Source organism: Panthera uncia, assembly GCF_023721935.1.
Source record: "Panthera uncia isolate 11264 chromosome E2 unlocalized genomic scaffold, Puncia_PCG_1.0 HiC_scaffold_19, whole genome shotgun sequence".
NCBI lineage: Eukaryota > Metazoa > Chordata > Mammalia > Carnivora > Felidae > Panthera > Panthera uncia.
In genome coordinates, this window is record NW_026057588.1 from 31,657,487 (window position 1) to 31,677,539 (window position 20,053).

The following is a 20,053-nucleotide window of genomic DNA, read 5'->3' on the forward strand; positions in this document are numbered from 1 at the left end:
GTTGGCTCCTTCTCATGATGCCAAGAAAAACTGGTGCTGAGATTGTTGACCCATTTCACAGAGGGAAAACAGGCCCAGAGTGGGTAGGGGCCCCTCTGTGTCACCCAGTGCGTTGGTGATACAGCCAGAAGCGGGAGGTGGAACATGAGGTCAGCCGAGGACTAAAGCCAGCATGTCTGGAGCACCCTGGTTCCCTCTGCCGGGTCTCTGGGACCTCCGCCTACCCCTCAGGGAATGGTGTAATCCCCACCGCACCACACCCCCACTCGTGGCATCCACCCCCCACCCCTGACAATCTGTCTCTCACCCAGGCTGGCCACCCTGGCTAAAAATAGCCCAGGGCCAAGACTTCTTCCATCCCTGCTTCTCCAGCCCTCGGAAATGGACTGGGTGGGAGGAAAAATCAACATAGCCCAGGCCCCAAAATAGACTATCGCCCAGACTCCGTGGTTTGGGGCCTCAGTGTAGAGGCCAGGAGGCAGTGTTCTTGTCCCAGCCCCACCGCTGACCCACAGTACAAGGCCCTGTCTTTACCCAGGCCTTGGTTTCCACAGTGGGGTTGGGGTGGGGGGTGGATTTGGTCTGTACAGTTCCCAGTTTGGACATTCCAGGAATCTGTGCAACATACCAACATCTGCCCCCACCTGCCCCTACATACCCCTCCCTCTTTCTGTTCCCTCCCTCAGCTTCCATGTGAAATGTGGTTTGAAAAAAGGGTTCTTCCAAGATAAAAAGGCTGAAAAAGCACTGATAGTCAAATCCCTTCGTTGCACCGAACTGGAAACAGAGGCTCTGATGGCAAAAGGGACTTACTGTCTGCCACTTACCTAGGCAGAGACACGGCTCAAGCTCTTCCCCTGGCACCTGGTGTGGAGCCAGAGTCGAAGAGTTAAGACTGTCCGTGCTAGAGCCAGACCTGGGTTCAAATGTTGACACTGCCCGTCTGGCTGTTCAATCTTGGGTAAGTCCCTTAACCTCTCTGTGCATCAGTGTCCTCATCTGTGAGCCGGGAGTAATAACTACCTCAGCCACCCAGGTAACTGGCCACGAGGGCCTGCCAGAGTAGGTGTTTGCAAGTTTGAATGACTTCGGGCAGCCCGAGAAGGGTTGAACCAGCTGCCTGACTCAGGTTCCTGCTTCCCCGCCCCTTTGCTAGTACGACAGGACAGAAACTGCCATCAACAACCTCAATCCCGCGTTCTCCAAGAAGTTCGTCCTCGACTACCACTTTGAGGAGGTGCAGAAGCTCAAGTTCGCCCTGTTTGACCAGGACAAGTCCAGCACACAACTCGATGAGCATGATTTCCTGGGCCAGTTCTCCTGCAGCCTGGGCACGGTGAGCCGGGCCCCTCCCGGTGGACGAGGGCAAGGGAGTCCTCACCTTGGGCATCACCCTGCTCCCAAGGACAGGGCAGTCCCTTGGAAAGAGCCTCTGCTGCCACCTGCTTTCCCTGGCCCCATTTTCCTGGCTGGCTTTCGAGGTAGCATCACAAATGCGGATAGGCGTGGGGGGCAGCAGGCACGAAAGGGGGTAAGCAGCCTGGTGGTTTGGGGCCAGGCTGAAGAGTTCCCGGTGGAAAACACTGAGCACGGTGCCTGTGAGCTGTTGCCACACAGGAATGGGGACCCCATGTGGCCAGAACTGCTATTTGTCAGAAGTGATTAGATGCGGCCTTGACTTCCTGGCTTAGGAGCACCTGACCAGCAACCACGGCACCCATGGGCATCCTTCTCCGTGGCTGGCTTACCGTGTAACCTCGGGCAACTTCCTTTCTCTCTCTGAGCCACACTTTCCCATCCAATTCAGTCCTTGGTGAAGTTATCGAGGCTGGAGATCGCAGGGTTAGGAGTTCCAGCCCTTTTTGCTGTGTGCCCTTGGGCAAGCCCCCACCCCCTTCTGGGCCTCAGCCTCCCCCCATTTCACTTGGGGCCTGCTGACGACTGCTCAGTCTATGGTGAACAGTGCACATTAAAAATGGCCTGGGCCTTCCAGGAGATGGGATGGAAAAAACGCAAGGGCCCACAGTTGTGTGAGAAGCAGGGTGTGTCCCTGGGATTCTGCCTGGAGTCCTCGCCCTCAAAGGGTAACTGAGGAGAGAGCTGGAGGGTGAGCTGGCAGCACCTGCCACAGGCAGGACCGCCCGTAGCCTGGAGAGGGGGCAGGGCAGGCAGCAGGTTGCCAGGGCCCGTGAGAGATGTGGCCACAGCATGGAGGCCTCTGGACTAGAGCTGAAGCTGTGGGAGCGTCAGATCTGCCAAACCACCGCTCGGCCTTGCTCTCCTCCTGGTCGTCTGGTGCCTTTTGGCGCCCCCCGTGGCTGTACCCACAGCCCAGGGTTGCGCGTGGGGTGATGAAGGCCACCGTGCTCTGAGCAGGTAGGAAGGGCCAGGGCAAGAGTGGACGGGGGAGAAAAACCAGCACGTGCGCACGGCAGAAAAAAAAACCCCTGACCCCCCCCCCCCCCACCCAAGAAACCGAGAACCAGGGTGGCCCAGGAAGAGTGTGGGGATGGGGTACAGAGATGGCGGAGGGGCGACTTTACAACATGTTCTGCTTTTCCTCTCTCTATTGTGTTGATCGCCGACCGAGCGCTGTGTGCATGTCCTCTCTCTTCGGAGCGTGAAAATACATAGGATTTGCTCTTCTCCATCAGGATCACACCCTGAGGAGGGTGGGGTCTGTAGGTGGCTTTGGGGGAGGCAGTGAGGGGGCTTGACTCCCTGCAGGGGCCTCCAGAATGTGAGCCTGGTAAGAACCTTTGCCTGGGGGCAACCGGGTCAGTGGGAGTGGACTGCAGGGATTGCGCCCCAGCTGTGGGACATCCAGCGAGTGTCTTAACCCCTCTGGGCGTCTGTCTCCTCAGCGGCGCCCTGGAGTCAGTGATGGTTGCTGGTTGCATGGGGAGGTGTAGCCAGCGACCCGCCAGTGCCAGTGCCGAGCCGAAGCCGCATGCATGCGCGTGCTGTGAGTGGTGACTGCTGAGCATTTTTCCTCCCCACCAACCCTCAGGAGCGCCACTCTCCTCTCTCCTTCCCCACCCCAGATCGTCTCCAGCAAGAAGATCACTCGGCCTCTGCTGCTGATGAATGACAAGCCTGCAGGGAAGGGCCTGATTACGGTACCAGCCCCCTCCCTGCTCTCCGCACCCCTCCGCCTTTGCTCGCTGCCCTCCCCCATCAATGGGCTGCTTCCCTGCCAGATAATCACCAGCTTTGTTTGGAGTAAAAAGGCCCAACTTACAACTTAGCAACAGGTCTCTTAGCAACGGGCTCCTGGCTCCACATATGATGCGTTGGGGGCCGCCAAGCTGGGAGTAGGGGGCTTGCTAGAGGCCCCTGTGGCCTCCTACTCCCAGGGCAGGGGCGCTCCTACCCATTCCTCGAGTCCACCCTAGCCCTCCCAGCTGGCCCTCCCCTCCTGGCCTGCCCTAGGGGGTCTTTGAGGAGCGCCTGACCCGTGGAGCTCTGTTTGCGGCTGCAATGCGCAACGGTTCCAGCCTCGGGATGCGCAATAGTTCCAGCCATGGGATGTGCAATGATTCTAGTGATGCGCAATGAGTCCAGCCTTACGCAGGCTCTCTGCTCGGAACAGTCCTGGGTCCTCAAGGTCTCCTAGAAGGCTGGGAAACGTGTTTTACAGATGAGGGACCTGGAGCCCAGAGAGGAAGTGCCCTGGGGAGGTGAGGCTCAGTGAGATTCTCTCCCTTCAGAGACTGCGTGAGGCCAGAGGAACTGGCCAGCTAGAGGGAGGAGGGCCAAACCTGTATGTGCTCATATATAGTCACCCCTCCTGCTCTGGAGCCTCCCTGGCTCCCCACGCCCGTGGCGCTTTGCATTCAAGGCTGTGAGGGACCCCACCTTGCTTTCCTGCCTCAGCCGTGTTTTACGCCTTCGTGTGCATACTCTGGCTTCAAGGCAAACTGAATTCTTAGTATACCACACATATCACAGACCATTAGCCACTGTTCCTGCCGCCTTGAATGTCTCCTCCCAACCTCTTGGGGTTCAGAACCTCCTTATCTAAATACCTTCACCAGCCAGCTCCCCTCTACCTGGAAACCAGCCCGGCTGGTGTAACTGTTACCCCTAGCACTTCCACCGTGCCACTCCAAACCTCAGTTCCTAACTCTGTGAAATGGGGGCAGTAATAGGACCTATCTTGCAAGGTGGTTGAGCAAGTCTCTGCTGGAGGAGAGGAAAGGGAGCCTGGCATCCAGCCTGGCTTCTGTGTAGTTCTGGAAGGTCAAGTATCTTGTAGGTAAGGCTGTCCTACAGGTGTGGGGGGAGAGGAAGCCCTAGCCAAGAGAGGACCCAGCTCACCTGTGTTGCTGTTGGCCCAAGGGCATTCCCTGCTACCCTGTGAGGAAGGGGAGACAGAGAGAGGCCTAGAGAGGGCAAAGGTAGCCCCAAGGTCACTCAGCTGGTCCATCACTGGCTGGGTTGGGGCCATAGGGTCATGGCCAATGGCGAAGGCATGGAAGACAGATGACAGCATGAGCTGATAAGACAGCAGAGGGAGCTCAGGTGACTCCTGGACCTCAGTTTCCCTAGCTGCACGGTTAGGTTGCTGGAATCCCCCAATGCCGTGGCATTTTGAGGTCTGCGGTGGGGCATGAGGGGGCCTGTCAAGCTGCTCCCTGGCCCAGAACCTCTCCCCAAGGCTCAAGATCTCCCCTCATGTCTGGTAACAGCTTCACATGGCCTCCTCTCTTTAGCCACACAGAGTCACTTCTGGTTCCTCATATTCAGATGGGTTACCCCATTTTCCAGAAGATGGCAATGGAGGTTTTAGAAAACCTCCATTGAAAAGACAAGGGGCATGACCAGGGTGGCCCGGTACTCCCCCTCCTATTTTTTCCCCTTCCCAGCCCTGGAGAACTGACTCCTGAGCACCCGTGCTCACTCTGCCTGGCAGGGTGCCAGGGGGAGCCAGAGGGGCAGGTCCCACCCCTCACATTCCTGTGGCTTTACAGATTGCTGCCCAGGAGCTGTCAGACAACCAGGTCATCACGCTGAGTCTGGCGGGCAGGAAGCTGGACAAAAAGGTAAGGCAGGCAAGGAGGGGTTTCTCCATCAGGGAGCAGTATCCCTCCCCCAGCCCAGGGGTGTGCGGCCTAATCCTGGTGCTTCTGGCTATCACCTTTATCACCCGCATCCAGGAACAAGTCTGTAGCTTAGGACCAAGTTAGAACCTCTTTACCACTGAGGTAGTGAGTTTCCCGTTATTTAGAGGTATTCAAGACATAGATGGAAACCCACTGCTTAGAACTCCCTGTCTCACTTAGTATAAATTGCTAGGATCCTTATAGTAACATACAGGGCCCTGCCCCTGTCCACAGCCCCCTACCCCCACCCCCGACCTCACCCTTTCTACTCTCCCCACCTTCATTCTGCCTCAGCCAAATCAGCCTCATCACTGTTCCAGGATTACATCAGGCACTCTCCTCAGGCCTCAAAGGCCTCAGGACCTTTGCCCTTGGTATTCCCTCTGCCTGGGAAGTTCTTTTCCCTGAATGTTCCCTGACACATTTTTTTTTTAACTTAAATAAATGGATTTCCAGAGGACATCATCTCCCTTCTGTGATGGGCTGGGATAGTTTCAGTTTTTCAGATGCCCACTAAAATAAATTAAAATCACATCCTCCCATTGGCATCGCCCTGCACTGGAAACAATCGCCCTTTGGAAGTCCCGGCCGGTCTACGTTGTAGCTCCTGCGGACTCCAGGTCTCAGGGTCTCTGAACACAGGCTTTGGTAACACCAGGATGGTGGGGGAGCTGGTTGGCCCCAGGCGACTGGCTCTGCCCACCGCTCCCGCACCTGAGCCTGGGTTGGGGGCAGCGGCTGGGCCACCCCACCTCTCATCTGAATCCGCCAGAGTCGTGCCTCCCTCACCCACATCCTCCTGCCTCCTCCAGGACCTCTTTGGGAAGTCAGACCCATTTCTCGAGTTTTATAAACCGGGAGATGATGGCAAGTGGATGCTGGTCCACAGGACTGAGGTGGGTGCGTGGGATTCTGGGGGTCTCTAAGCCAGTGGGTCTCTAGTCTGGCCACCCCCAGTGTCTCAGGATGGGGCTGTGTGGTCGCAGCCATGCAGGGAGCAGGAAAGGCTACAACGGTGCCCAAAGGATTTGTTCCCTCCCCGCCACAGAGATCCTCACTTCCATCCCCAGAAGCGTGGTCGTGGGTCTCCCCACCCCCATCCCCATCGGGTCCCACCCCAGAGCACTGCTGCCCTGGGCCTGAGTTCACCCTTGGCCCTCACGTACTGCAGGTGATCAAGTACACGCTGGACCCTGTGTGGAAACCATTCACTGTGCCATTGGTGTCCCTGTGTGATGGGGACATGGAGAAGCCCATCCAGGTGAGGGGACGCTGGGAGCCCTGCACCCCACCCTGCCAGCTCCAGCCTCCCAGTCTATCTGAGGCTTTCTGGGGATGCCTTGGCAAAGCTCTTTTCTTTTTCTTTCTTTCCTTCCTTCCTTCCTTCCTTCCTTCCTTCCTTCCTTTCTTTCTTTCTTTCTCTTTCTTTCTTTCTTTCTTTCTTTCTTCTTTCTTTCGTTCTTTCTTAACTTAGGATTTTTTTTAAAGTTTATTTATTTATTTTTGAGAGAGAGTGAGCACAAGCAGGGGAAGGTCAGAGAGAGAGGGAGAGAGAGAGAATCTCAAGCAGGCTGTGCACTGTCAGTGTGGGCTCAATCCCACAAGATCATGACCTGAGCTGAAATCAAGAGATGGATGTTTAACTGACTGAGCCCCCCAGGGGCCCCCAAAGCTCTTTCTTATCAAGGTAGAAAGGAGAACCTATATAGGGGGAGAGACAGGGGACCTGGGCTCTCGTCTCGGGTCTGCCTGACCCTCTGAGCCATCTGGGCAAGGCTCCCGTCTCTGTGAGCCCTCCTCTGAAACAGGAACAGAATGACTGTCTGGTTCTTCCCAGAGGGCTGCGTTGCTGCCAGCTGGGATAACAACTGTGGAAACACCTTGGAGGTGACCAAGTGTTGTCCCTGTGGTGTTTTGAGGTGGACAACTGATGAGGACAATGAATACCGGTCTCTAAAAACCCTCAGGGACCATGTCTGAGATGGGGGAGAGGAAGCCAGCAAGGCGAGGGCGGGGATTCTGAAACACAGTACTAGGAAACCTAGTTCTGGGTCTACTACTGCCACTGCGAGACTTTGGGCAAGTGCTTCTCTCTTGAAGCCTCAGTTTACCCGTCGGTGGCATGGGTATGATAATTCCTGCCTTCCTCCTAGGAGTGGTGGCTAGATTAGAGAGCATAGAAAACTGGGATTTTTTTGTACCTGTGTCAGGGAAAGTAAGAGTCTAGGGAGGGCCTCAGGCCATGGCCTGTGAAGACAGGTAGATCACAGCCCCAGACAGATGAGGAGCGGAGAGAGACAGGTGTATAAGGAGTTAAGCTTCCTGCTCCAGAGTGTACAGCCTCCATTGCTGGGGTGCTCCTTTTGCCGGCAATCATGGAAAGCTTCCTGCAGGAGACAGTCCAGGAGCTAACAGTGTCATCCCAGGCCAGCGAGGCAGATGCTGGAGGGTTTGGGGAAGCATAAGCAAAAGGAAGACATGGGGTTTGCTAAGGCAGCTGAGAGGGCTGGAGAGCACATCCTTGGGGGCTGCTCTGGGGTGACCTCGCTGGACCCATCCCAGGTCATGTGCTACGACTATGACAACGACGGAGGCCATGACTTCATCGGCGAGTTCCAGACCTCAGTGTCGCAGATGTGTGAGGCTCGTGATGGTGTCCCGGTGAGATGGGCCCGTGTGTGTGTGTGACCCTGAAACCTCAGCGGGGGCTGGGCGAGGGACACAGGCTTGGGCAGACTAGGGCTCAGATCCCACCTCTCTGGCTGTAGGACCTTAAATCAAGAAGGACTTCTTAAGCAAAATATCCAGTTCCTCTGAGCCTCAGTTTCCCCATGTGTCTAATGGGGCAGAGGAAGAGAGTGGGAATTCAATGAGATGATACAGGTAAAGTGCCCAGCATGTGGGGAGCACTCAAGATTATCCATTTAACTCCCCCCAAGAAGCTGGGCCCTGGGGGGTGGTTCTGGGCATACACATAGTTCTGGACATGACACAGATGAGTCATCTGGGGTAGGGAGCAATGCAGATCCTCCTACCTTGGGCAGGCACAGCTTGGTGTGAGCCTGAAGCGTCAGGAACCTTTTCTGGGAGTGGGCATCCAGGAAGGCTTCCTGGAAGAGGCACTGTGGAGGGGATCCTGCGGCCCAGGGGAGGGTCAGTCGCCACGGAAGCGCTGAGCTGAGCTTTTCTTTCTCTTCCCATGTTGCCCAGCTGGAGTTCGAGTGCATCAACCCCAAGAAGCAAAGGAAGAAAAAGAACTATAAGAACTCGGGCATCATTATCTTGCGTTCCTGCAAGGTGAGCCAACAGGGGTGGGCACGGGGCAGGGGCCTGGTTTGGGGTCACACAGGGAGGTATCACCGCAGAAGGTATAGACAGAGCATTGGGGATGGAGCCAGAAAGGCCTGGATTCAAATCCTGGTTCTGCCACATCCTGGCTCTGCGATCTTCTGAGCTTAATCTCTCTGGGCCTCAGTCTCCTCATCTGTAGAATGGGGATGTTAACTAGGTAAAGCATGTGAAGGGTGGTCTCAGCTCACATTCCTGTGATATAAGGAGGTCCGAGAGGGCATGAGATGACCTTCCAGGGCCTCTGCTAGTTGGAAGGTCACTGGGAAGTTGCTTCCCATGCTGGTGGCTTTCCCACCGCGTGTTCGGCATCCCGGGGGCAGAGGGACATCGGGTGGGGGTCTGCTAACATCATCGAGGGCTCTGGTAACTGTGACTCCCGTGGTAGAGCTGGATCCTCTGAGGCCCAGAAGGGGAGTGAGGTTCACACCAGCAGTGGTCAGGGCTGTCCCTGGATGTCTGGTAGCCAAGCATCTGCTGGAATGAGGCCGGATGTTAAGGAAGACAGCCTGGGCTGGGGCAGCGAGAGCCCTGGTCGGTGGGCCTGAAGGTCCCGAGTGAGTCCTGGCGCCCTCTCCATGCCAGCTGGCTGACCCCAGACCCCAGGCTTCTATGTCCCGGTCTGGAGTCCACGCTGTCACAGGCTGGGGTTTCCACGACTGTTCAGTGAGGTCACAACGCGGAAGTGCTCTGTGAAAGCTGATCCGTCAGGTTACAGCATCGTGATTTTGGGTCCTTGTGCCTGACGCTTCTGTCCTTCAGATTCCCCTTCATGATTTTTGGCACCTGCCTTACTTACTCCTTTTTGTAATCAGCCCTTCTTCTCCCATTCTTCGATTTTTTGTTTCTTTGGCTGGTTTTTGTTTTTTTACTTAAATACATTTATTTTGAAAGGAACCCCCCTTTGACTCCACCAAAATTAGAAGGCCAGCCTCCTTTGCTAAAAGGAGCAAAGACCATCAAAACCAACACTGTTTTAGCAGCTTTATTAATTTATAGCAGAAGGCCTTGAGCTGGAGGCCTGGTCTGTCTCCGTTCGGAGCGGAGCTTGGTCAGGGCTAAAGAGGGCTTAAGGACTGAACAGCAACAAATTGAGACTTTCTCTGCCGTGTAATTGGTAGGTATAACTGACACTGGGCCCTTGGGCCCTGCCTGGAATCATCGTGCGTGTGTGTGTGTGTGTGTGTGTGTCTCAGTCTCACCCACTGGAACTGTTGCTCTGAGTGTTGTTATAGAGACTGGAGTTTGGTTATAATGAGACCGGGTCTTCTCTTGGCCTCCTTGACTCTACTAAGGTTTCAGGGCACAGAGCAATCAGCTCTCCAAAGGTCATTCTTGGGTATTGTGACTAGGTAGAGGGCCAGGCCTCAGGTGCAGAGCAGGGGCCCAGTGACTCCCCTGATCCCTTCCAGATAAACCGGGACTACTCCTTCCTGGACTACATCCTGGGAGGCTGCCAGCTCATGTTCACGGTAAGTCTCTCCCCCCAACCCCACCCCACCCAACCCCAGTGAGGATCCTCCCTAAGGGCTTGGGTCACCACTGTAGCAGGAGGGACATGGGGTAAACTTCGGGAATGACTTCTCCAGGGCAAAGGGTGTGTCTGGCCCAGAGGAGAGGGCATAGGTGATTGGGCCTGAGTCAGAGTGTAGCTAGAGATCAGGGCATGGTTGCCCAGCCCTCCGAGGATTGCTGGTTACACCTCTTCAGCAGGAAAAGAAGCTCTTCAATGGTCAGAAGGCCTTCCTGTCTCCTCTGCTGCCCCTCCTGTTTGCTCATTCGGTTCCATGCCCACAGGACCCCACTGTTCCTCCAAGATGCCACGCTCCTTTCTGTTCTAGGGCTTTGCATATGCTGTTTCCTTTTTCTGAAACGCTACTCCGGAACCTTCTCATGGCTGCTGCCCTACCACCCTTCAGGCCATGGCGTAGAGGTCACCTCCTCAGGGAAGCCTCCCCTGATGCTTCCTGCTTCCTTCTTGTCTCTTCTCCTATTTTGATTTTCAGGACACTTGCCACTCTGAAATTATATAAGTATTTTTTCTCTTGTCCCTGTTTGTCCCACTCTGCAGACTGTGAGTACCTTTAGTGCAGGGATTTTGTTTTGTTTCTGTACCAACCGCAGCAAATCACTCAGTGCCTGGCACACAGTAGGTATTTAGTAAATGAACTGTGCCTCTGCCTGTGGCCTGGAGTGTAGGCCCCACAGACTTGTCCTGTCCATCTGGTCTTATGCTCCTCACCCAAAGGGGACCTTGGGGCCCAGGGGTCCTGCTGGGGTCCCATGCTCTTGCCCACCTCCCTGCCTTGCCTCACTGTTCTCCACCACCACCTCTAGATTCCATGGGGCGGGAGGTCATCTGCATGAGTATATGGGGTCATGGGATTGGCCTTGTTGATCTCTGACCCCACTGGTCACCACTACCCTCTCATTCCAATAGGCTGGGCTCTCCTGTTCGTGTGTGTGTGTGTGTGTTCATTCAACAAATGGATACTGAGCACCTCCTCTATGCCAAACCCATCCCACGATGACCAAGTTCTAAGGTGGCCATCTTTCTCCCTGGATCCCTCTCCTAATCCCCCCTTGCCAGGCAGGCTTGCCCACTCATCTGCTAGCCCTCCGGGGGCTGGGCTGGAGTTCTCTGCAGGCTGAGAGAGCAGATATCAGCCCCAGCTCCTGTGGAGCATCTTCCCTGGTGCTCTGTGCCTAGTCCCGGACCTGGCTTCAGGGGCACGTATCTTGCCTACAGTGAGCACCGACTCTGGGCAGATGGGCACTGCCATACGAGGCAGCCCTAGGTCCCGGGGCCTCTTGGTGGAGGCGGCTTGGGGAGGGGAGAGGGTGTCTGGGAAGGCTTCCACGGGGCAGCAGATCCAAACTGGGCCTGAATGATGAAGGAGAATTAGGGAGAAAAGATGGCCTGGCTCTTTAGGTAGAGGGAACCTCATGAATAAAGGCCTGGAAATGGAAACAGATGAGTGTGTGGGTAGTGACAGTGAGGGGGAGAAAGGAATTTGGGACTATGAGTTGGCTTTGTGTCACATCTGGGCAATAGACTTTATGCTTGAGTAATAGGGAGCCAAATGGCACTAGAACCAAATGGCACTGGAACCAAAGGAATGACAGACAGTTTCCAGGTGTCAGACCATCTTACGGAAGGGTGGGTTGGCACAGGGAGACGAGTGGGCTCCCCATGTCCCATCAGGCTCATTGTTCCCTGGGGATGCGATAGGGAGCTAGGGTCTGTGACCACCCTGAGTGGCCTTTTTTTTTTTTTTTACCCCCACGCTACAGGTTGGGATAGACTTCACAGCCTCCAATGGGAATCCTCTGGACCCTTCCTCTTTGCACTATATCAACCCCATGGGCACCAACGAATATCTGTCAGCCATCTGGGCTGTCGGGCAGATCATTCAGGACTATGACAGGTAAACTTGGGGAGGGACCATGAAGGTCAGCTCCAGCTTCATCCAACCAGGAAGCTCAGCTTATCAAAGCTGGAAGGGACCCAAAGATCATCAAACCTAGGAATGGCCAACACATGACGTGCCTTATTGCCCCTTCCCACACCTGCGGCAGACTTCGCTAGTCAATTGCTGACCTCTTACCTACGGAGCCCAGATCCACGCTGGAATCCTTCTCCATATGGTACCCCAAGTAGCCAGTAAGAAAAGGAATCAAGATGGAAAATGAAACGTGTTTGCTATTGCTGCAACTTTCCCTTTTAGAGCTGGGGAAATGTAGGCTTGAGAAGGGGGTAGAGAATGTATCCGAAGTCACACAGAGCAGGAGGACTGGCACCCAGACATTCTGATTCCTGGGCCTGGCACCTACTGGCCTAATAGTCTCACTCCTCCTGGGAACTTGGAAGGAGCAGCCAGCACGTGTGGGCCCTCTTCCCATGGCCATGCTTCCTGGAGATCTTTGGGCTAAGGAGGGGGGCAGTGGAAAGTCAGTGAAGGAAAGCTGTGTAGGGGGTGTGGCCTTGGAGGATCAGAAGTCACTTGAAGGTTATGGCATCATTGCCACAGGTGGTGCTTGTTAGGACCTCCAGGCCAGAGGGCAGAATGACTAGGAAGCCAAAACATAGGGAACAGGGAAGGAAGGTGCAGGTGCCAGAGATTTGGCAGGAACAACAGCAGGCTCAGGAATCCTGTGTGCACTTGGCCTCCTTGAGAGAGACAGCCTTACTACCAGTGTCTGATTCCCAGGTCCGGGGTGGGGGGTGGGGGGCTGTGATCCCTGGCCACATTAAGAGAGGTATAGCCCACAGGGCAAGGGAGGTGAAAGTCCCCATCTGCATGGTTGGGCGGAGGAGCCTGCTGTTGCTGCTCTGGAGTCCCCTGTATCCAGCTGCCCACTCAGTCCCTTCACTGAGCCTCCTCATGGGCATTCGGACTTAGCAAAGAAGGACCCAGTAAGCTCTGGGCACCTGCCCCAGCCCCTACCCCTCTCACCCTCTTCCCCATCTCCGTGAGAGGCACTACCACTCACCCAAAACCCTTCACTTTTTCCTTCCCTTATCTCCCCCAGTGTTCTTTCAGCAAATCCTTTCCAAACCTAGTTGAATCTAGCCCCTTCTCCCACCCCTACTGCTACCAGCCTGTTCAAGCCAGCATCCCTTCCCGCTCAGACCACTTCAGTAGGCTCCTCACTGGTCTCCCTGCTTCTGTCCTAGCACCTGGCAGTTTGTCCTTCACACAACAGCCAGGGGATTCCTCAATATGTAAGTTGAGTGAATGAACAGGTGAGACATGATCCCTGCCCTCAGGGAGTTCCCACGCGGGGAGGAAGACCGGGAACGAATCCCTGGAGTTCCGAGAGAGCGGTTTACATGTGAGGCAGGACCTATGGGAGCACCAAAGAGAGGCATTCTCAGGCCTCAGGGAAACCCACAGAGAGAAGGGGCCATTTGAATTGGGCCTTAGTGGATGAGTAGGAGTTTGCCACAGGGAACAGGCTGGGGGCAAAAGGAGATATAACATGATTGAAATTGGAGCGTGAGGTGCCCCGTGTGTTTGGGACACAGCTAGTGGCCAGTGGCCAGGGCTGGGCCAGTGGGGTATGAGGGAGGGCAGCTGGAAGGAGATGAGAGTAGGTCCTAGGGCTGGATGATGAAGGGCCTTGACACTAAGCCAGGGTTCTCATTTAGGAGAATTTTTCTCAGACAGAAATGGGAGGTTGAGAGACAGGCAGTATATTTCTGTAACGACTGTGGTTTAGCGGATGCCTGAGGTCCCAGTTTGAGAAGGACCTAAAAGCTGCATCCAGGCCCACCGGTTAGAAGTGCTGTGATTGATTAGCCATGTCTGCCACAGGTGTGGATAGGGTCAAGCCTCACGTTCACCAGGTACTTAGAGGTGGGTGTGAGCTCAGTAGATCATTCACACAGAGCTCGTTCTAGAGGTGGTGAGCTTTTTCCTTCTGTCCTTGGAGGTGTGCAAGGCAGAGTGGGCCCAGCCCTGGGTGAGAGCTGGGAGGGGTGGGTGGGGGCAGTGAGCCCTCTGACCTGATGTCTTACAGTAGTTTTCTTCTCCTGTCTCTGATTAGTGATAAGATGTTTCCGGCTCTGGGCTTCGGGGCCCAGTTACCCCCAGACTGGAAGGTGAGTGGAGCTGGACTGTTTCCTTTTGGTCGAGATGGGATTTGTGTGTCTGGCCTTTCTGGAATCTGGAAGTTGCTGGAGGCCCACCCAGCTGCCCTGTGTTCTCTGCATTTACCCCAAACTCACACTCTTTCCTCAGCCTGAACCTCACGGAGGCGCTGGAGGCTATAATGAGCGGGACAGTTATGGTCTCTGACCCCTGGTATTCAGGTCAGGTTAAGAAGACAAGTAGGAGGCCAGATCTGGCAAACAAAAATCCAGGATACCCAGTAAGTTTGAATTTTAGATAAACACATTTTTAAAGTATAACTATGTCCTAAATATTGCCTGAGCCATACTTATCCTGAAACGTTATCCATTGTTTATCTGGAATTCAAATTGAACGGGGTATCCTATATACTTCTGGAAGCCCCCAGGACTGGAAGGTCATCAGTGCTGAGATGGGGCAGCTTGGGCCTGGGAGGAGCCTAGAGGAGGGCCCCAGCCTGGCCTGGGGGTAGCAGGGAAGGCTTCCTGGAGAGGCATGGTCTAAGTCAAGAAGGAGTTTGCAGAGTGATTGGGGTTGGTGATGGGGCAGAGAGAGTGTTCAGAGCAGAGAGAACCAGCTTTGCAAAGTCTGGGAGGCAGGGGGGACAGGGCAAGTTGGAGGAACTGAAAGAAGGTGGCCGCGATGGCCTCTTTGTGGAGGGTGGAGGGAGACATGGCTAGCAGGGTGGGGGGCCGGCCATTCAGGGCCTCAAATGCTAATTAAACAGCAATGGGCAGCCACTGGAGGGTCCATGTAGAGCGTTACAATCCAGGTGGCATTTTGAAGACTTTTTAAAATGTCTTTATTTTGGGGCGCCTGGGTGGCGCAGTCGGTTGAGCGTCCGACTTCAGCCAGGTCACGATCTCGCAGTTCGTGAGTTCGATCCCCGCGTCAGGCTCTGGGCTGAGTTCGAGCCCCGCGTCAGGCTCTGGGCTGATGGCTCGGAGCCTGGAGCCTGTTTCCGATTCTGTGTCTCCCTCTCTCTCTGCCCCTCCCCCGTTCATGCTCTGTCTCTCTCTGTCCCAAAAATAAATAAAAAACGTTAAAATGTCTTTATTTTGAGAGAGAGAAAGCGTGCATGCAGGCTCGAGCGAGTGGGGGAGGGGCAGAGAGAGAAAGAGAGAGAGAGGATCCCAAACAGGCCGTGTGCTGTCAGCACAGCACCCAGTGTGGGGCTCCATCCCACGAACGGTGAGATCACGACCTGAGCCAGCATCAAGAGTTAGACACCCAGGTACCCCTTTTTAAAGATTTTTTTTAAACATTTTTTATTTATTTTGAGAGAGAGAGAGCAGTTGGCATTTTGAAGGCCCACTCTGGCTGCTGAGTGGGGACTGGCTAGGGTGAGAGTGGGCCAGATGGAGGGATGAAGAGAAGGAGTGCTGTCCATTCTCCAGGTGAAAGAACGGAGGCTCAGGTGATTTGCCCAAGGCCGTGTTCCCAACAGGGAGCCTGGATTCCAGCTGGGCAAATGGACGCTTCCATTTGTTCTCAGGGTCTGCTGCCTCTCCATAAGTGAGAAGCCTGGGCTGTTGCGGGCACAGAGGGCTCCTAACCTGCACGTGTGTCTCAGCTAGTGCCCCCTCTTGTTGCCCTGCTGTGACCCACGCTGCTTCCAGTGAGCATTACCCTCCCACCCTCTCTAGGGAGGACCATCTTCACCTAGGATTTTAGGGAGCGGCTCTGTGGCCTCCTGGCCACTGTTCGGTGTGGGGGTGCAGGGGGCAGGATCCTGCAGAACCAAAGCCGGGCCTCTGGGCAGACAGTGATGCCACTGGGGGCAGGGCGGGCTGGTGCGGCCAGGCCCAGCAAGAGCCCGTTGCTAGGACACGAGCCAGCTTTGAAAGAACTCTGGCTGAATGAGACGTTTTCTCGCTCAAAAGCCTCCTTGGAAATGTCACAGGGCAGCTCTGGAGAGGCTCGGGCTTGGCCAGGCTGGAGGGCCCGGCGGCGCCAGGAGGGATGTGGGAGCCAGGATGGGCAAGGGCACATGCCAGGCCTGGCCCTCCCAGCCCCTTCCCTCCCTCTCATTCTAGCTGGCCTTGCCCCAGCCTCTTGAACCTTCTTTCATTGCTCCCCACCTCAGGGCCGTTGCGCCTGGCCTTCCCCTGGCCTGTTGCTCCTGTTCACCTCTTTCCCACTCTTAGAGGCCAAGAGATCTTTCCCTCTGGGAGGTCTTCCCCGAGGAAGCTCATGCGGGGCCCTCCTCTCGTCCAGTGAGAGGCACTGTCCTCACAGAACTTTATGGTCGCCTCTGTATGTGTGGGTTGGCCTGTTTGTTGCCTCCCTCCAGGGTTTCACGGTCCGGGAGGGCCCCCGCTTTCCTCCTTTCTGTGTCCCAGCTCCCGGCACACATGAGGAGTGCAGAACTTGTTGACAGTGAATCGGCGGCCTAGCAGCCTGAGCAGACAGAAGTGTTGGTTCTCTGAGGGTGAGAAGCTCGAAGGAACGTGCACTTGGGACCTTCGATCCTCCCTGGGGCTGGGCCAGCTGCGCCCCAAGCAGACCCCTACCCTGGATGGTGGCGGAGGGACTCAGGAAGCATTTTCCTGAGGAGATGACATGAAGGCTTGGACGTTCAAAATGAGCCAGAGTCGGTCAGATGAAGAGAGGGATGAGGCGGGAAGGAGGGCACGCGAAGATCTGCGGTGGGGAAGTGCACAGTCCATGACTCTCCCCACTGTAAGGATGGGGTAACTGAGGCTCAGAGAGGACAGTCCCTCTGGGGTCCCTTCAGCTCCCTCCCCCATGCCCTGCCCCCGCCAGGGCCACAGGGAGCAGCCTCTTAAGTAACTCACTGACTTCGGGCCAGGCTTGGTGAACAGAACCACTGATTGTCACAAGGCAGCAGGGAGTCCCAGGACAAAGACCTGTGGCCAACAGGCCCCCAGGGGCCCCTAATCTGGCTTATGGCCTCCAGGAAACTTGTCCTGTTTACAGGCATTTCTTAGGCAAACCAGGGCAGCAAGCATAGGAGGGGGCTGGGCTGCTGAGGCTTGTCTCCCAGATCTGGTCCCAGCTCTGCTGTGGCTCATTCGTGTCACCTGGGCATGCCCTGACCCATTCTGAACCTCAGTCTTTTGACCTGTAAAATGGAGCTGCTGGTCTAGGTGACCTGAGGGACCTCTGGGCTAGATGAGTGACCTCCACAGCCCCATCCACTTGGACCACCAAGCCCTCCTGCAAAGAAAGGGGGGAAGCAGTGAAGAATCAAGAGTCTGGGTGGCCGAGAAAGCAGAATATTACTCCATTCCTATCGGGAGGGGGCTTTCCCCCTTGGTCTCTAAAATCTCCTAAAATCTGATTTTGTAGGAAGTCATTGGCCCACAGAGGCCTGTTTCCTTGGCAACGATTTTCCTCTCTCAACCCCTCGGTACAAGCCCCCCTCTTAATCTCTGTAGAGGCTCATGAAGTTGCCATGGCAATGAGGACCTCCAGCCCCCACAGCTGGAGGAGCCCAGATTGGGGTCAGGATGAAGAGGGTCCCAGGGTAGGGAGAGGACCCAAGACGGTCATTAGGGGACTGGCTCCGTGCCAGCCTTTAGGGCTGAGGGAGCAAAGAACAGAAAAGCTGTTGCCCAGAACAGGGAAGTGTCTTCTCAGGCCACCCAGTCACCCACAGGGCCCACCTGGGGTGAACTCCTCGTGCTGAGTCTCACCCCTCTTGGCCCAGGAGGGCTCACAAGGCCAGGACTCCAACTCCCACTGGACGCATGAGAGGCTCAGGTCTTAGGCCTGTTCTGCTGTGTGGCCTTGGCACCTGGCTTCCCCTTTCTGGGCCTCTGTTTACTTGTGAAATGGGTACATTGGACTTGGTGGGGGCCTTCTAACATGCACGTTGTATAGAGCTAATTGTCTTGGAGCTAATGAGTCGTCTGGGAGTGTTTGTGCCCAGACTAAAGCTCTCACCTGGCAGATATTCCCCTAGACCTCTTCATCTTCCTAATTTAAAACTGGTGGAAGAGTGTTAGAAGGCAGAGGAGGGTCGGTAAAGTATCCTCCGGACTGAGAAATCACTTTAAGAGGGAAAAACGAAGCAAGCCACTCCCTACCGTTTCCACAGCTTAATTCAGGATAACTTACTGATGGGCCAGCAGAACCTTCAGCCGCAGCTTTTACAGAGCAAGGGGCGTGGTGGTGAGGTCACAGGGTAGTTATCTAAAGTGGGGCCCTCTGTGTGCGCGCCTTCTCTACTGGTTAGCTAACGTAGGGCCTTCGTGCACCACTTTATAAAGATCAGAAGAAGCCCTCCTGCATTCCCATGTGGGCGTACATTAACCTCCTTGGGGCCTAGAACACGTAGCCCCGAGGGAGGTCATTGTGCAGACACAAGATGGAGTCCTTGTCCGCACGCCTACCAAGAGGAACGCCTTCTGAGGTTAGTGGGTTCAGGAGGCAGCCTAACCTTGGTTCTAGTCCCAACCTTGTCCTTCGGTAAATGTGAGAGCCTGGGAACTTTCTAGAACACTCTGTGTCTGTTTCATCTTCTGAAAATGGGGTAATTACAGGCCTTTCCCCATTGGGTCATTGCCAGGAGTGAGGGGATGCCTGCAAAACTCTGAACGTGGGTTGTGGCATGCGGTAGGGAAGGGGGCCGCGTGGGGATTTTGTGAGAGGGCAGCAGGACAGAGAGTGGGGAGGGCCCCATCAGAGGCCCGGGTTCTGCAGCCCCCGCAGCCCCGAATGGGGTCTAGTTATTGTTCCTCTGTGTTCCTGGATCGGGAGTGTGCAGAATAACCCACAGGGCTGGGGGCTGGGTCTGGAGGCAGAGAAATGGGACCGGGCCCCAGGGGAACTGTGATAGCTGTCCCTGCCCCCCCGTTCCTCTGGTCCCATTATGCTTCCTCATCCCCAGTCCAGCTCTGAGCAGGCTGTCCGCTAATCGCTAATCCCGTTTGGCTCCCTGGCATAACACAGGCTCCTTTGTTAGCACTCCTGCTGTTAAATCAGGGGAAAGCCCTCAGGGCCCTACAAAGTGGACCGTCAGTGATGGCCTGTGACAGAGGCTCAGTTCAAATGCTCCTGGAGTCCACCTAGATGCCTTCAGAAGCCTTTCTGTCCCACTCAGGAACTATCTTGGTGGGGCAAGGAGACACAGGCAGCAGCCTGACCCCCCCCCCCCCCCCCGGCCAACAGAGATGGGGGTGATGTGGTGCCCATTACAAAGTGAAGGTAGTCAGACCTCTCTGTGTGGCTCAACCCCAGCACCGGAAGGTGGAAGCAGATGTAGGGGGGTGTCAATAGCCTTGACCTGGGGTGGGGATGGGGCTTGAAGAGCCAGGTACCCACAGAGGGAGACTTGGCCCAGCAGTGGGTGGGGCTTGGAGCCAGGAGGCTGCCGGCTCAACATTTTCTCTGCACTTCAGGTCTCCCATGAGTTTGCCATCAACTTCAACCCTACCAACCCCTTCTGCTCGGGTGAGTGCTAAGCCCACCTGCATCTGCGCTGGGCAGAGGGAGGGGCAGAGTATAGGTTTTGTCTTTTTCTCCCTTCCCCTCCCCCTCATGCTTGCTCATAATGACAGATGGGGAAGAGCTGGAGGTTGGAGTCAGGTGGTCCTGGATTCAAGGCCAGCTGCTGCCCTTTCCTGGCTGTGTGACCTTGGAGAGATCACTGCACCTCTCTGGGCCTCTGCCTCCTCACCTGCCCCAGGGAGTATGATACCTGCTTAGCTCACCTCACTGGGTGGTCAGGTGAGAATTAAGGGAAGCGTTGACAGGAAGCCCTGTGTAGAACAGGACGAGGTGAGGGCGGCAAATTATATACCTGCCTCTCGCCTCCCACCCGCCCTTGCTGGGAGGACCCAGCCCTAACCCCACCCTGCTCCCCCTGCCTTCCACAAAGAGCCTTGGCACCCAAGGACTGAGGGTTGCCAGAGGGGAGGGGGAGAGAAAGGGGCAGGCAGTGAGTGTGGTGCCTGTGCTCACCCCTGCCCCCTTGACCTAAGAGAATTTCTGAGCCTCCAG

The 20,053-nt window shown here is 55.6% G+C and overlaps 1 protein-coding gene across 2 annotated transcripts in view; it reads left to right on the top strand.

The window, feature by feature from the left end:
• The window catches only part of CPNE2 (copine 2), a 47,216-nt gene that overhangs the window by 17,291 nt on the left and 9,872 nt on the right, over window positions 1-20,053 (top strand). Inside the window, exons 3-14 of one of the 2 annotated variants that reach the window (XM_049622193.1) lie at window positions 1,157-1,336; window positions 3,045-3,119; window positions 4,974-5,045; window positions 5,918-6,001; window positions 6,277-6,366; window positions 7,668-7,766; window positions 8,316-8,402; window positions 9,866-9,925; window positions 11,748-11,881; window positions 13,132-13,179; window positions 14,004-14,058; window positions 19,453-19,504. In XM_049622193.1, the coding sequence (XP_049478150.1) occupies window positions 1,157-1,336; window positions 3,045-3,119; window positions 4,974-5,045; window positions 5,918-6,001; window positions 6,277-6,366; window positions 7,668-7,766; window positions 8,316-8,402; window positions 9,866-9,925; window positions 11,748-11,881; window positions 13,132-13,179; window positions 14,004-14,058; window positions 19,453-19,504 (1,036 nt within the window). The remainder of the gene's footprint in view (window positions 1-1,156; window positions 1,337-3,044; window positions 3,120-4,973; window positions 5,046-5,917; window positions 6,002-6,276; window positions 6,367-7,667; window positions 7,767-8,315; window positions 8,403-9,865; window positions 9,926-11,747; window positions 11,882-13,131; window positions 13,180-14,003; window positions 14,059-19,452; window positions 19,505-20,053) is intronic. The other variant, XM_049622195.1, reaches the window with a different exon arrangement.